This window comes from Catharus ustulatus, chromosome 21 (assembly GCF_009819885.2).
Source record: "Catharus ustulatus isolate bCatUst1 chromosome 21, bCatUst1.pri.v2, whole genome shotgun sequence".
NCBI lineage: Eukaryota > Metazoa > Chordata > Aves > Passeriformes > Turdidae > Catharus > Catharus ustulatus.
Window position 1 is genome coordinate 5709552 of NC_046241.1, and position 13626 is coordinate 5723177.

Below are 13626 nucleotides of genomic sequence, written 5' to 3' on the forward strand. Positions count from 1 at the left end.
CGGGCAGGGGCGGGGCTTGTCGACCCGTGAGTGCAGCGGGGCGGGGCACAGCGCGCGGGGCGGGGGCGGGGCCAAACGCACGGGAGAGGCGCCCTGGGGCGGCGGGGGCGGGGCTTAGGGCAGGGAAGGGTCCGCGCGGAGCGGCGGGTTCGCCACGCCCCCGGAGGGCGGGGCCATCGCGGCGGGCGGGGCCCGTCCCGCATCCCCCTCCCCGGGCAGCGTTTCCAGCCGGAGCGTTTATGCGGCGCGCGGGGAAGGGGCGCCGGGGCCGCCATGTCGCGGCTGCACCAGAGCAGGTCGGTGTTGGGGTTTGTGTAGGGACGGGCGTCTTTCCCCTCCCCACCCTGCCGAGGCTGCGCTGCGCGGGGTGGGGGCTCTTGAGAACCGACGGCTCTGAGGGGTTGGAGGCTCTGGGGGGGTCTCGGGTTGCTGTACCAACCCTGATGACGCCCGCGGCTTCGCTCCCCTCAGGATCGCGGATTTCCAGGAGGTGCTCGGCGAACCCACCGTGGCTCTGAGCAAGCTCCGCGAGCTGTGCTTCAGCGGTGAGTGCCGCGGGTCCGGCCCCGGGCTGGGGAGGGGCTGCCCCGGGCTGGTGCCGCCTGGCACGGGCTGGCCCTGTGGGAGACACTGTGGGTAACCCCAGCAGCGGCCCTGGGGAAACTTCATGCCCCTCGGGGAGGTAAAAGTGTTGCCAGGCCTGTTTGTGAGGTGACATCAGCAACCCGCGGTGAGAGATGGGCTAACGTGGTAATTTCTCTGCCTGGTGTTCCACAGGAATTCCCTTTGATGGTGGGCTGCGCTGCCTGTGCTGGAAGGTGGGTTTTGCTTGGGGCGCTTTTCTTTCTTGCAAGTGGTGCTTTGGGTTGATTGAGTACACGTAGCACTTTTTTGGCGGTTAAAGTTGTAAACAAACAATAAATCCAGAGCTTAAAAGCCACTAGAAGTCAGCAGTAATTTGTGGAGATCAGCACTTTGCATGTGAACAGCCTCCGTTTTAAGCTAGCAGTGCATTTCGGTCAGGTTAGCTATTGATCAGTCCTACAAATAGTTCTGTGGGGAAAGCCAGTCCCTGAAATATTCCTGACTGTTGCTTGGCAAAGTACTCTGCTTTCTGGAGAGAACTCCCAGTATTTTCCAAGAGCCAGTTTCAGCCACTGTGTTTGCATTGCTCATCTTGCAGGTGTAACAGCTCCTTGAGTACTAATTTCTGTTCACCTGTTTCCTGTGCAGATACTCCTGAACTACCTCCCTGTAGAGAAAGCCTTATGGAGCTCTTTGCTGAAGAAACAGAGGTGAGGATGTTGGTACTTGTCTCTTTATTTCCAAAGAGATCTGCAGAGAAGGAGAATAGTCTTTAAATAATTAAGTACTTTCATAAAACAAATGGTTCTTGTGTGTAATGTACTGTTCTCCCAGCTGCCTGCTGGACTGACCCCTTCAATTACACTGAAGAGAAAATGAGATACTGTCTGGCTGAGCAGGGTGGGACAGACATCTGTTTTAACTCTGTGCTCACCTTGACCTTATCTTCCTCGTTGCAAGTTCCTCTTTTTTTCTTTAAGGGATCTGTATTCCCAGTTCCTAAAAGAAATGATTATCCAGCCTGGGATTGCCAAGGCCAACCTGGGTGTTTCAAGGGAAGATGTGACCTTAGAAGATCACGTAAGTGTTGTTAAGCCTTTGTGCTACAGAAAATTCCTTGGGGTTTTTTTTGGTCCCCTGGGCTGCTCCTGGCTCTGTTCCCTCCTCTTCTGCCCTGCCAGAGGGAGGGATGGCTCCCAGCTGGCAGCCTTGAGTGTGAATTATTAGTACAGCACCAGTAGCTCTGTAGAGAGCTGTTTCCAGCTGTGCTTTTCCCTCCTACTGCCCTCTGGGGCTGCCTTCCTAGGCTGTGGGTCTCCTAGGTGAAGGGAGAGGCACACAAGAGGTTCCTGGAGCCATGAGATGTTCCCCTGGGAAGTTGTTCCATGAATGGATTCGGAGCAGAGGATAGAAAAGAAGCAGGAGAGTCAGGCTGGACTGTGGTGTGGAAGGCAGGAGAGTTGATTGTGTCTAGTAATGCTGCTGGGCTGTTGTTTTTTTTTAACAGACTATTTCCTGCATGCCTTGACTTTCTCCTTTTCTGAAAGTGCTGTTAGGAGTGTGTGTGTGGGAGGAGTGAGTGAAGTAACTGATCAGAAGAAACTGTAAAATGATACAGCTGCTCCCATGACCACTCTGAGCGTTGACTCCCCTGCAGTCACCCGCCCCACTGTGATCTCTGGAGCCTTGGTGGTGTAAAACTGGCATGTCTGTAAAACCACACAGACAGGTCACAGTGATCTTTGAATCCCTTGGAATGTAGCTTGGTTCTTTTCTTGGTTAGTTGTTAACTTTGTGTGGAGCTTGGTGTGGGGAGAAGAACCACAACATCAAAGTACTGGTGGGTGGATAACTCTTACCCAAGTCCAAATACCATCTCCATGGTACAGGTTTGGAGCTGCAATCAGGAATCTTGTTAACAGAGAGAAAAAAAACCAAACTGATTTGGGAACAAACTCTTGAAGAGGCAAGTGAAAAGGGATTGAAAATGTGAGAGAAAAAACGACCCTGATGTGCTCAGAATGTGCTGATGGCAGAGTGACAGCAGAAATGTTAAATCACTGTATGTTTACTGAGGATTTTGATATGTGTGAAACACGCTTTTTCTGTTTCTGTTGTTTCTCTCTTTAGCCCCTCAATCCAAACCCAGACAGTCGATGGAACACTTATTTCAAGGATAACGAAGTGCTCCTCCAGATAGACAAAGATGTCAGGTGTGTGAGATACAACCAGTCACATTTCTGAACCCGAGAAGTGTGGCCAACAAATTGTACTTTGAAAACAGAGTTTAATATTAAACCCAGGCTCCTATTCAACATGGGGCACTTCCTTCTTGTCCCTGATTTCCTTCTGTGTCCATCCTAGGAGGCTGTACCCTGACATGGCGTTTTTCCAGCGCCCCACAGATTATCCCTGCCTGCTGATCCTGGACCCCCAGAACGAGTTTGAGACGCTGCGCAGGCGGGTGGAGCAGACCACGCTCAAGTCGCAGACGGTGGCACGAAACCGCAGTGGGGTGACAAATGTGAGCTCTGGGCTGGGGCTGTCCTTGTCACAGGGCAAGGTCTCAGGCTGGGAAGAGGAAGGGTGATTCTTGGGCTGTTCTTTGTTTCTCTTTCTGCTTGTGCAATGGAATTCAGGAAACACCCCAGCAGATATTGAGCTTTCTGGAGCTGGACGTTGCAGAACCAACTGGAGTTCCTGATAGCCTGTAGGGAATTCTAGGTGTATTTAATTTAAGGATTGTTTTTACCTGACTTCTGGTAGAATTTGGAGTCACAATTTATTTTATGCCTGACATACGCCTTCCTTTATGGCAACAAAACCACTAAAGAGTTAATTTACTATGAATTTATTACAAATTTCCATAGTCCTCCAGAACTGAATCTCAAACCTGGAATTAGGAGAAGAGCTGAGTATCTGTTAAAATATGTCATTTCTTTCCCCTTTCATGAGTGCTACAGCACACGTGCTGTTGGGGAAGGTGGCTTCTCCCACAACCATCAATACCCTTCCCTCATACTACTAACAAAGAGAAGTGGAACTGCTGTGGTTTTTACTGTGTGACATCATGTGGTGCAATGATTCAGAGGAAACTGTGTGCTGCTGCTCAGACTTTGTTGTTCAGGGACAGCCAGCATCAGGACTTCTCTGCCTGTGTGCTCCCAGAGTTGCTTGTCTTGGTTTATGTGGTATAAACAGCCCAAATTTTTTGGGAGGTCTCTGTGTGTTAAAAGCCAAGCTTGGCACAGGTGCTGAAGGATCTGTGCTAGTTGGTTGTCCTGATTCAGCCTTGCTCTCCAGGTGAGCTCCCCTCTGAAGACCACCCCCAGCTCTCTGAGCGAGTACGAAGTTCTGCCCAACGGCTGCGAAGCTCACTGGGAAGTGGTGGAGAGGATCCTGTTCATCTATGCCAAGCTGAACCCTGGCATAGCCTATGTCCAGGGCATGAATGAAATCGTGGGGCCTCTTTACTACACCTTTGCTACAGACCCTAACAGTGAGTGGAAAGGTGAGGAAGCCTTTTGACTGCTTAGCAGTGGCTGTGGTGCTGCGACTTCTCTGCATGGCATGAGGAGTTTTGGGGAACTGTAGGAGCTGAATGGGCTGGGAGTGGTGAGGACGTGGGAAGTGAGGATTTTTGAGCAATTTTTGTTTGTTTGTTGAACTCAAAATGCCTTTAGAAGCTCTTGTTTCCTTGTACTATATATAGATGGTAAGGAAAAAAATGGAAAGGGAGGGCTTTGCCTGTTGCTTCTGCATCACAGGAGCTCTGAGGGTGTGTGCTGGTAGCAGATTATGTTCTTGGGCATAGATAACTTTTTTGTGACCTCATGTCATGAAGACCTTGTGTTGGACACAGGGTTAGTATCTGCAGTGGCTCTGTAGACGTTTCTACTTAAAAAAAAAAAGGGTTGTCTAACCTTGACCCAGACCAAGCAAGCCAAGATGTGGTGGAATCTACTCCTTAAGTCCAATGCAGCAACCAGATTATGGAGCAAGGACAATTTTACAGCCCTGTACCTCTCTCAGTAAGGCTTCCTCTATTCTCCCATGTTCTTATTTCCCCAGAACATGCTGAAGCAGACACGTTTTTCTGCTTTACCAATCTTATGGCTGAAATTCGGGACAACTTCATTAAGAGCCTGGATGATTCTCAGTGTGGTATTACCTACAAAATGGAGAAGGTCTACTCCACCCTGAAGGAAAAAGATGTGGAGCTATATTTGAAACTGGTGAGGAGCCAGGTGTTTCTCTGGGTCTTGGGTGGGATGCAAGGAGTGGCTTAACAGTGCACATGAATGTCAGTTCTGTTAAACTGTGCTGGAGCAGAGCACAGAATGTCTGCAGGGCTTTGCCTGTGGGGCAGAGACTCTTATCTGTGAGCTGAAACACAAGGAGAGGCTTCCTCCCCTGCCTGTCTCTGAAAGCAAACTGTGGTTGTTGCACAGCTGCCAGCTGGAGTCTGAAGGGACTTGGCCATGGTCACCTGCATAGCTGGAGTCTTTATTCTCTTGTAGAGATCAGTCAAAACATGGGTTTTGCTGTGGAGCTTTTCAGCATTCCAGATTACAGAAATTGTTTTTGCTTTTCAGAGCAAAACAAAAAATGCCCCCCACACTGCACACATGCACTTCTATTGCCACTGGCTGCCCTGACTTAAACTCCATGGAGTGCATTCCAAAGGAGGAGTGAAATCCAGTGAGCTGGATGATCCCACCAGCCAAATAATACTGTTCTCCTTCATCCAAATGTTTTCAAGTGCTTTGGGTTTGTGTGAGTTTTGTAGAACATGTAGAAGGCAGATTTCATTACAAACATCTCTTATAGTCCATTTGGTGTGAAAGTCCAAGGAGACTTTGGAAGGGAAAGCTATTCTTACTGTAATCTTGACCAAACTTTTTCCATCTAGAAAAGTCAGGATGTGTTTCTTTTGTAATCCAGAAGACAGTTTGTCAGCACAGTGACACAGCCCACAGTGTTGGCTGGTTCAGTGGGGAGAAAAACTGCTTAATGTTTGGCTGGCAGGAAATGGTCTTGGCCATGCAGCAGCTGGTCCTTAAGAATATCAGCAGAATCCTCAACTTGTTTGACCTTGATTAAACTTATGGAACCTTGGATTTAACATCAGAAAACAGGAAAGCTTCAGGCTAAAGGTGCTTACAGCATGTTTTACTGACCATCAGTGTGAACTCTGTTCCATCTTTGTTTCTCTTTATCAAAAGGTTTACTATTCACAAATACAAGGGTTCTGGAAAGGAGAGGAAATCCTGACAAACAGTGCCTGTGCTAGCAGGGGAGGGCTGCAGCTTTGCAGATAAAATGCTGTTGAAATGGGAACTTTAAAATGACTTGGCAGGTTTAACAGAACATAAATAGCGCCTTTAGGGAGAAAAGCTTCCTTTACTCCATGTTATGGACAGAGGAGCATTTTCTGGCTTGGCTGTAGGTGTGGAGTGTGGCTGATGTGAAATCTCTCAGTCAGGGTTGAATGGGACAATCTCCAAAGGATGCAGAGGTTTTCCTGCTGCTGCAGGAAGAGCTGGGAGCTTAGAGCAGCACTGGGGAGGAGATGGGGATGGAAACATGGGGTGATCTCTTGCCTGTAGGGAACTGGCCAGGAGCACATATTCATTGTTTGCCTGGTGCCTGTCTGACAGCAAGAACAGAACATCAAACCCCAGTTCTTTGCCTTCCGCTGGCTGACGTTGCTCTTGTCCCAAGAGTTCCTGCTGCCAGATGTCATCCGCATCTGGGACTCCCTGTTTGCTGACGACAAGCGCTTCGACTTCCTCCTGCTCGTCTGCTGTGCCATGCTGACGTAAGTACACACACAGCCTTCCTCTGCTTCTTTGCCACAGATCCAGGAGTCTTCTGTAGGCATCTGGTGAAGAGGTTATAGGTTTTAAAGTTTCTTTGTAAAGAGTCAAAAGTAGCTGGAATAATTTCTGTCTTTCAGACTCATCCGGGATCAGTTGCTGGAAGGGGACTTCACTCTGAACATGAGGCTGCTACAGGTAGGAATTAAATAGAGTGGGTGCAGAGAGAAATTGGAAAAGTCTTGAAATAGTACTGGGAGAGAGGATGACAGTATGTGAGAGGGTGGGAGGGTATGCCTGGTTCAACACAAGTGCCATATTGGTGATGTCTGCATGCAGGAAAATCTGCAGGGATCTTACAGCACTCTCACTACTGGAACTGGGAATCTTTAGCACATGCACCATTTCAGTCTTACAGAGAAATTATCATAGATTGGAGGTTTTTAATTTTCCTTTAGTGTACAAAAAAAAAAATTCAACAAAAGATGTGAAACCTTATGTAACACTGCTAAGTTTTTTGGCCAGAGGTATAAATTCAGAGATCTGTGAGAGCCTTAGGTTGGAAACGCCTGCACTGCACAGTTGGATATCTTACATTGTGCCAGTTCCTGCTTTGGGCTGTGCAAGATACTGGCTTTGATAAGGCTCTCTGGCATGAGAAAGGGCCCTGTGGCAGGCCAGGTTACTGTGCCCTTGCAGGACAAAGTGAAAAAAAAACAACAAGCCTTCTGGAAGGGTATTGAGGTTTGATCCGTTACAAAACAGGAAACTGTAGCTGTTAAAGGAGTAACTGAATATGGCATTGTGTTATAATAGGCCAAGAACTTTGTTGTCAAGATTTGTCTCACTTAAGCAAAACAATCTGTGTCAAGAATGCTGGGAAGTCACTGAAATCTGTTTGTTTCTTTGCCTTAGGATTATCCTATCTCTGATGTTCATCTGATTTTGAAGAAGGCAAAGGAACTTCAAGATTCCAAATAGTCCATGAGCCTAACAAAAGGTGTCAGAGAACTGTGTGGCAGTGGGTCCTGGGACATGGCCCCTTGAAGTGTGGTGCACTAAAGCTCCTACTGGTCTCTGCAAGACTTCAGGTTTTGTTGGGGCTACTACCTTGAAGACTTCCTTCTACTCTATTTATTAGGTCAAGGACTGATTACTTCCCCATCTACTTGGGTCCTGCACTCCAGATTTTTCCACATCTCAAATGCCTCTTTGCTGCCAAAAGCAGTTCTTTATATCTTTTTTTAAATGACTTTGAGTTTGGGGAGAAAGAAACCTTCTGTCTGCATATCCCTGAAGGGATGGACTCCTGTATCATGGAAATAACACAAGGAGTAACTTCTGATGGGGAAAAGACAGATTTAAGTCCAGTGAATTTTGGTGGGTGAGGACAGAAGGATCTTCCTCCTGTGAACAGAATGTATTCCAGTGAAGTCTCACATTCTGCCATTCAAGTAGATTCTGGATTCTCCTTCCTCATGTCTGCACTTGGCCATCCCTGAGGCATGTGAAGAAGATTGCATCACTTTCTGGTGAAGGTTGCCTGGCAGTTTGCACTCCTTTGACTGGGAAAGAGACTTGGGAAGCTGAGGTAGGAGGACACAGTGACAGCTGGTGGCTTTGTGCACTCAAACTGCCTGAATCCAGACCTGCCTTATCAACGAGGTCTCCTTGAGAGCAGGACTGTGGTGGTTTCAATCCCCTGGTGAAGTGTAGTTCCAAGTCAAGCCTTACTACGCACAGCCTTAGAGCAGGATTGTTGCTGCAGGGAGGCCTCATGCTGCTCTGAACTGGAGCATATCCAGCTACAATCAGGATCCTGAAACACAAGAAATGGACACCTAATCATGTGCAATGAAGACAGATGTATTTAGGGGCTTATACAGGCACAGAACTGGAGTTTTCTGCCTCAGTGGCTTAAATAATACTATTTGCATTAAGGTCTGGTCACAGTAACCTTGCTGTTGTCTCACAGTTCTTCTTGCCAGGAAGAGACAGTTCTGATCTGCACTAAGAGTCCTTCTCCAGCACAATCCAGCAGGCATACAAGCATCTGTCATGAGCTGCCTGCTGGGGCTGATCCACTGTTCTGTCCTGGTCCTGTTGGAGTCACAGTCCTGAGCTGGACTTTTGTTCTCCCTGAGGAAAACTGCTGCACTTCAGATATGGTGGAGTGGGCTCAGGAGAACAGGGACTGAGACAAACCACAGGGAGAACTGCTGACCTGCCACAGTGTCAAGCTGAGCAGAAACCTTAATCCTCAGAGAGAGAAACTGCCAGCACCCAGGTGCTTGTGTGGTGCAGAAGCTCTTGAGTGAACACTAATCCAACATGCTTTTCCCTTTCTGTGCTGTGCTGGCTCACCTCTGCTGTTGGACACTGCAGTTTTTGGTATTTATGGGTGTTGATTTGTTAAAGGTCAGTCAGTCTTTGTAACAGACTTGCTTAAGCTGCTGCTGGCCTAGACTTGCCCTAGCAGGAGGGATGCTGGCAGCCTTCAGCTTTTTTTTTTTTACTGGTGTTATTTCCTTCACTGAAGGCCTTCACAGGCTGCTGTAATTCTCACCAAGGTGCAGGACAGGTTGGTGCACGTACCCACGTTCTTACTGGCAATCCCAAGCAATCTCTGTCTCTTGAGAAGATGCTGGAGTACCACTTGTGCAGCCATGTGTTGCTGCTGTGTTGCAAGAACAATTTAAGGTTTAAAGCAATCTGTAATTAACACCTGTGGCAACAGTATCCCTCTCTGCTGCAATCTTTTCTTGAGGGTATAGTTTCCCTCCAAGAAAAATGGAACAGGTAGACCAGGGCAGCAGTGTGATGAAGCATCCTGGCTGTCTAACCCCTGGATGGGTGTTCTTTCTGAGCTGTTGCAGGTGGTGTTATGTCTCAGCTCTTGGGTACCTGCTGGCTGTTGGCCAGACCTCCTGTGGTCAAAGAGCCACCTGGGAGGTTCTCTACAAGTGTAGAACCAGAGGGTCCCACTCTTAGGCAGAGTTGTACCTGCTTCAAACACTTCTGCCTCAGAACTGCTATAAATACTGCTGTAGCTTTCCCATTCCATGCACAAACTCTGCTCTCATCTCCCTGAATACCTGTGCTGGGCTCTTCATTCTGGGTTCCCCTGGCACATGCAGGGTTTCCTCATGCTGGAATTTCTCACTGGCAGCAGGACCATCCATGTGTTTCTGCTCTGAGCAGCTGGAAGTCTCCTTAAAGTAACCTGAGGAGGCAGCAGCAAACCAGGATGAAAGCATTACTTGGAGATAACTTCTGCCTGTTCTCAGCATAGCTTTGGGTGACCATCCCTCTTTGACAGTGAATGCTTTTGAAAGGAGTTTGCAGTGGTTTAAAGGGATGTGATGAGAGATTTGGCTGCTGGAAAGGATCTCTGGGATAAATTCTGTAGCCTTATCCAAACTATGGCTGCCAAACCTATTGAGTTCTTTGGGGAGAGCTTGCAACAACCTTGAAACATCCAGACAGGCTGTTCCATACATAAAAAGCTGTTTTATATTCCTGTTTATTTCCTTCCTATGTGGTAGAACTTCTGTCCTGCTGTTGAAAGGAGTGGTACTTTTCATTGTCTTGGGACATCTATTTCTTTATTCCAGGACTATCTCCTTTCTTTAAGAGCAAAACCAGATTTTCTGAGGAGACAAAAAAAGTCTTAACCTTTTACCAGCTTTTGGATCTCCTCATGTTTCCCTTGGCTTCATTCCTCAGAGTTTTTTGGTGATTTATTTTTGTTGTTTTTGAAGTGAGATGATACTAAACTGGTGTTTCCTTGCTTGTGTGGCCAAGCAACACCTGCTCCAGCCTTGAGATGTTCCTGCTTCTGGTTTCTTACAATCCTGACCTGCTGAAAGAGCTGATCTTTGGGATGGGAGGTGTTAGTCTGGGTGCCTTGGGAACCCATTATCTCAAAGGGACTTGAAAAGAGGATGTTTAAATAGCTTTTACCATGTATTCCTCACAGGCAGGGCTGCTGCCAGACAGGGGAAAGGGAAATCACCTTCAGCTGGGAGGGAAAACAGGACACTCCTGGGTGTGGGATGAGCCTTCCCTGGGCAGGAGAGGTCTGCTTTACCTGCACCTCTCTGGAGTTTAAGCTTGTAGAGCTTTGTGGCTTTGCCAGTGAGGTAGATCAAGTTGCTGGTGGTGGTCACTCAGGAGACTGATTTTGAATTTTGTGACCTGACCTAGAATTATTTGCACTTTGGCACTGAGCAGAATGAAGGCCAGAAGTTGTTCTGGGGAAGTCTGGGGTGTTTGGGAATGAGAGGCTTTTTCCTTAAGGAATGTCATGTTTTAGCTGTTTGGAGCAGTCTTGTAAAATGCCCTTTCCCCAAAGAAAGGAACAGATTACACTTTTTTTTCCTCCACTTTGGTTGGGAAGAACTGCCAGAAAAGGGTGTAGTGAACATTTCATCACTCTAAACCTCTTTGTTTTATGCTTCTTTTTTCTAACACTATTTTTATAACGTTTCCTTTAACTAAACGGATGTCTGTGCAAACCTCTTCTGTTGGTGTGAGTCGGGCTTGGGGCTGCTCGGGGTTCCACTGCGGTGTCCATAGGTGTGAGAGCAGCCCTGGCCAGCCAGCCTGGCTCCTGCAGCGGGAGAGCTTTACCTTCCCCAGCGATGGCTGGCCCTGGTGTCACCGCAGCTCGGTGTCGCTGGGAGCGGCCGTGTCCCCGGCCCGCTGTGTCCTTGTGCCCGTGTCCCCAGGCGCGCTCCCGCGCCGCCCTGCCCCAGGAGCGCGCTCCCGGCATCGCCGCTCGCCCTGTGCGCGCTCCCCTTAAAGCGGCGATGCCGCCGCAGCAGCGCGGCCTCCTGGGGCTCCGCCGCGGCCACTTTAAGGCCGGTCCGGGCCCACGGCGGAGCGGCCATGCTGCGGGCCCGGTGGGTGCTGCCGCTGGCGGTGGGCGCGGGGCTGGGCGCGGCCTTTGCCCGCCGGCCGCACCGGGACGATGAGGCCGAGGGGCTGCTGGCCCGCCTGCCCGTGCTGCCTGCCGTGGCAGCGGCCAGCCTGCCCGCACCGCCGGGCTCGGGGCGCACCGAGCTCAGCAAGTACGGGCTGCCCGGGCTGGCGCAGCTGCGGAGCCGCGAGTCCTACGTGCTGTGCTACGACCCGCGGAGCCGCAGCGCGCTCTGGGTCATCGAGCAGCTCAACCGGGACACGCTCAGCGGCGCCTCGGACCGCGCCGCCTGCGACTTCCAGGAGGACGACTCGGTGCACGAGTATCACCGCGCCACCAACGCCGACTACCGCGGCAGCGGCTTCGACCGCGGGCACCTGGCCGCCGCCGCCAACCACAGGTGGAGCCAGAAGGCCATGCGGGACACGTTCTACCTGAGCAACATCGCCCCGCAGGTACGGCCCGAGCTGCCCGGGTTCAAGGGCAGACGCTGCTCCCTGCCGGAGGTCCCCCGAAGTCACTCGGAGGTGCTTTATTTCCTGCCAAATTTACAGCAGGATCCTGCAAATTCACCTGCCTGTTTGTGCCTTTCAAGCTATGAAAGACAGATCCCGTTCAGTGCAGCTCCTGTCAGGAGCAGAATTAAACAGGGAGATGAACACTTGTAAAAAATTGGTGCCTTAGGCAGTGGGTTCTGTCCCTGGCGTGCAAACCAAGCTGTCACAGCTCCCAGGGCAGAGGTGGTAGTGGAGATCTCTTTGGAAAGTGCTTGGGGCTCTGTGAGATGTGTTACAGGTGATGTTACTCTGAACAGTGAGGAAATACCCCAGCAAATGACTACTGGTTGTGTTTCTAGAATCCTCATTTAAACCAGAACGCCTGGAATAACCTTGAGAAGTACTGCAGAAGCTTGGCAAAAAACAACAGGAATGTCTACGTCTGCACAGGACCCCTCTTCTTGCCCAGGTAAACCCGAGGGCTGAGCTGCACTGGCACCCAACAGATGTATTGTGCTGGCAAATGAAAACAGGCTGAGGGACCACACAGGAGGGATCTGCTAAGGGCCCTCTCAGTAGGTGAGACCAGCTGTGCACAGAGGTTCTGTGGAAAGGTACCTTCTTAGGATTAATTTATGTATTTCCCATCCGGATTATTATTTCATGAATCAAGTAGGATTCTTGAGCTGCAGTATAACCAGCTGGTTTTTGTTTGCAGTCCTTAACAATTTAGTAAGTTAGGTGATTACCAATTAGACTGCAGACCCCATCCCTGCAGAATAAAGCTTTCAGGTTCTATGTCAGGGACTACTTCTCCACTAAGGACATGACTTTATTTTCAAAGATCTCCATGTGGCACCAAAGAGCAGGTGTCTCATGTTGAGATCTCTTCAGCAGCAGGAAATAGCTTGGAAAGCCTGTTAAAGAGAGCCAGCAGGGAGGGGATTTGGGAGCAGCCCCAATGCACAGCTCACCCTCACCATGTCACGTAGCCTCTGCCCCAGCCATGTTTTACAGCCCTGTTGCAGGAGCAGAGCTGCTGCCTGCTGTGGGTGGGGGGTGTTAGAGGACTGAGGGGGTGGAATGACACCAAGCTAGGGGATAACCTGGCATGTTGCTGTTGGTGCAGGATGGAGGCTGATGGGAAGATGTATGTGAAGTACCAGGTGATTGGGAAGAACAACGTGGCTGTCCCCACACACTTCTTCAAGGTGCTCATCTTGGAAAAGGAGAGCGGGGAGATTGAGTTGCGCTCCTACGTGATGCCCAACAGCCCTGTGGATGATAAAATCCCCCTGGAACGGTTCCTCGTGCCCATTGAGAGCATTGAGCGAGCCTCAGGGCTCCTCTTTGTCCCAAACATTCTCAGGAGAACAAATAACTTGAAAGCCATCACAGCTGGAAAGCACTGAACCCTGACTGGAACAAACCCAGGTAACCCCTGGCAAGGGACTGGCAGTCAGCTGCAGAATCAGTTTCTTGTGCAGTTGTAGATGTGGGAATTCAGATTCAAACTTGTGCTTCTCTCTACCCTTCCCCTGTGTCTGACTGAAACACAGACACACAACTGGGCTCCAGAGTGGTCTGCAGGAGTCTCAGGGCACCTGATACGGTACTAGGTCTCCACTGCTCCCTTGGAGGTGTGAGGCTCATTCAGGCACAAAGGGAAGTCACAAACTGTTGCTGTTTAGCAGGGAAGGAGGGGGGAGTAAGGGAGAAGTTCCTGCTTTCCTGTGGCCAAAGACTGTACAATTGTTTTCTTTCAGAAGATGATTTTAGCAGTAAAGCTTTGAACACTCATGGT

The 13626-nt window shown here is 49.6% G+C and overlaps 2 protein-coding genes across 2 annotated transcripts; both read left to right on the forward strand.

Annotated features, from left to right (window-relative positions):
• Positions 1-169: 169 nt before the first annotated feature.
• On the forward strand, positions 170-10229 carry TBC1D13 (TBC1 domain family member 13). The gene is made up of 12 exons (XM_033077542.1): positions 170-296; positions 472-545; positions 778-818; positions 1234-1295; positions 1566-1665; positions 2716-2798; positions 2950-3109; positions 3889-4096; positions 4657-4820; positions 6246-6406; positions 6545-6602; positions 7320-10229. The coding sequence occupies exons 1-12, from the start codon at positions 274-276 to the stop codon at positions 7383-7385; spliced, it is 1200 nt and encodes a 399-aa protein (XP_032933433.1). The 5' UTR covers positions 170-273; the 3' UTR covers positions 7386-10229.
• Positions 10230-11294: 1065 nt separating this feature from the next.
• ENDOG (endonuclease G) lies at positions 11295-13619 on the forward strand. Its single transcript, XM_033077545.2, has 3 exons — positions 11295-11780; positions 12182-12291; positions 12952-13619. Exons 1-3 carry the CDS (start codon positions 11295-11297, stop codon positions 13232-13234), a joined length of 879 nt encoding a protein of 292 aa, XP_032933436.1. The 3' UTR covers positions 13235-13619.
• The last annotated feature ends 7 nt before the right edge of the window (positions 13620-13626 follow it).

Excerpts from the sequence above, each read along its gene's own strand:
- TBC1D13 (XM_033077542.1), top strand. The coding sequence starts at position 274 with ATGTCGCGGCTGCACCAGAGCAG. Across the intron at positions 1,296-1,565 it reads TCTTTGCTGAAGAAACAGAG|GGATCTGTATTCCCAGTTCC; the intron begins GTGAGGATGTTG and ends TTTTTCTTTAAG. Across the intron at positions 6,407-6,544 it reads GTCTGCTGTGCCATGCTGAC|ACTCATCCGGGATCAGTTGC; the intron begins GTAAGTACACAC and ends TCTGTCTTTCAG.
- ENDOG (XM_033077545.2), top strand. The coding sequence starts at position 11,295 with ATGCTGCGGGCCCGGTGGGTGCTGCCGCTGGCGGTGGGCGCGGGGCTG. Across the intron at positions 11,781-12,181 it reads TGAGCAACATCGCCCCGCAG|AATCCTCATTTAAACCAGAA; the intron begins GTACGGCCCGAG and ends TTGTGTTTCTAG. Across the intron at positions 12,292-12,951 it reads GGACCCCTCTTCTTGCCCAG|GATGGAGGCTGATGGGAAGA; the intron begins GTAAACCCGAGG and ends CTGTTGGTGCAG.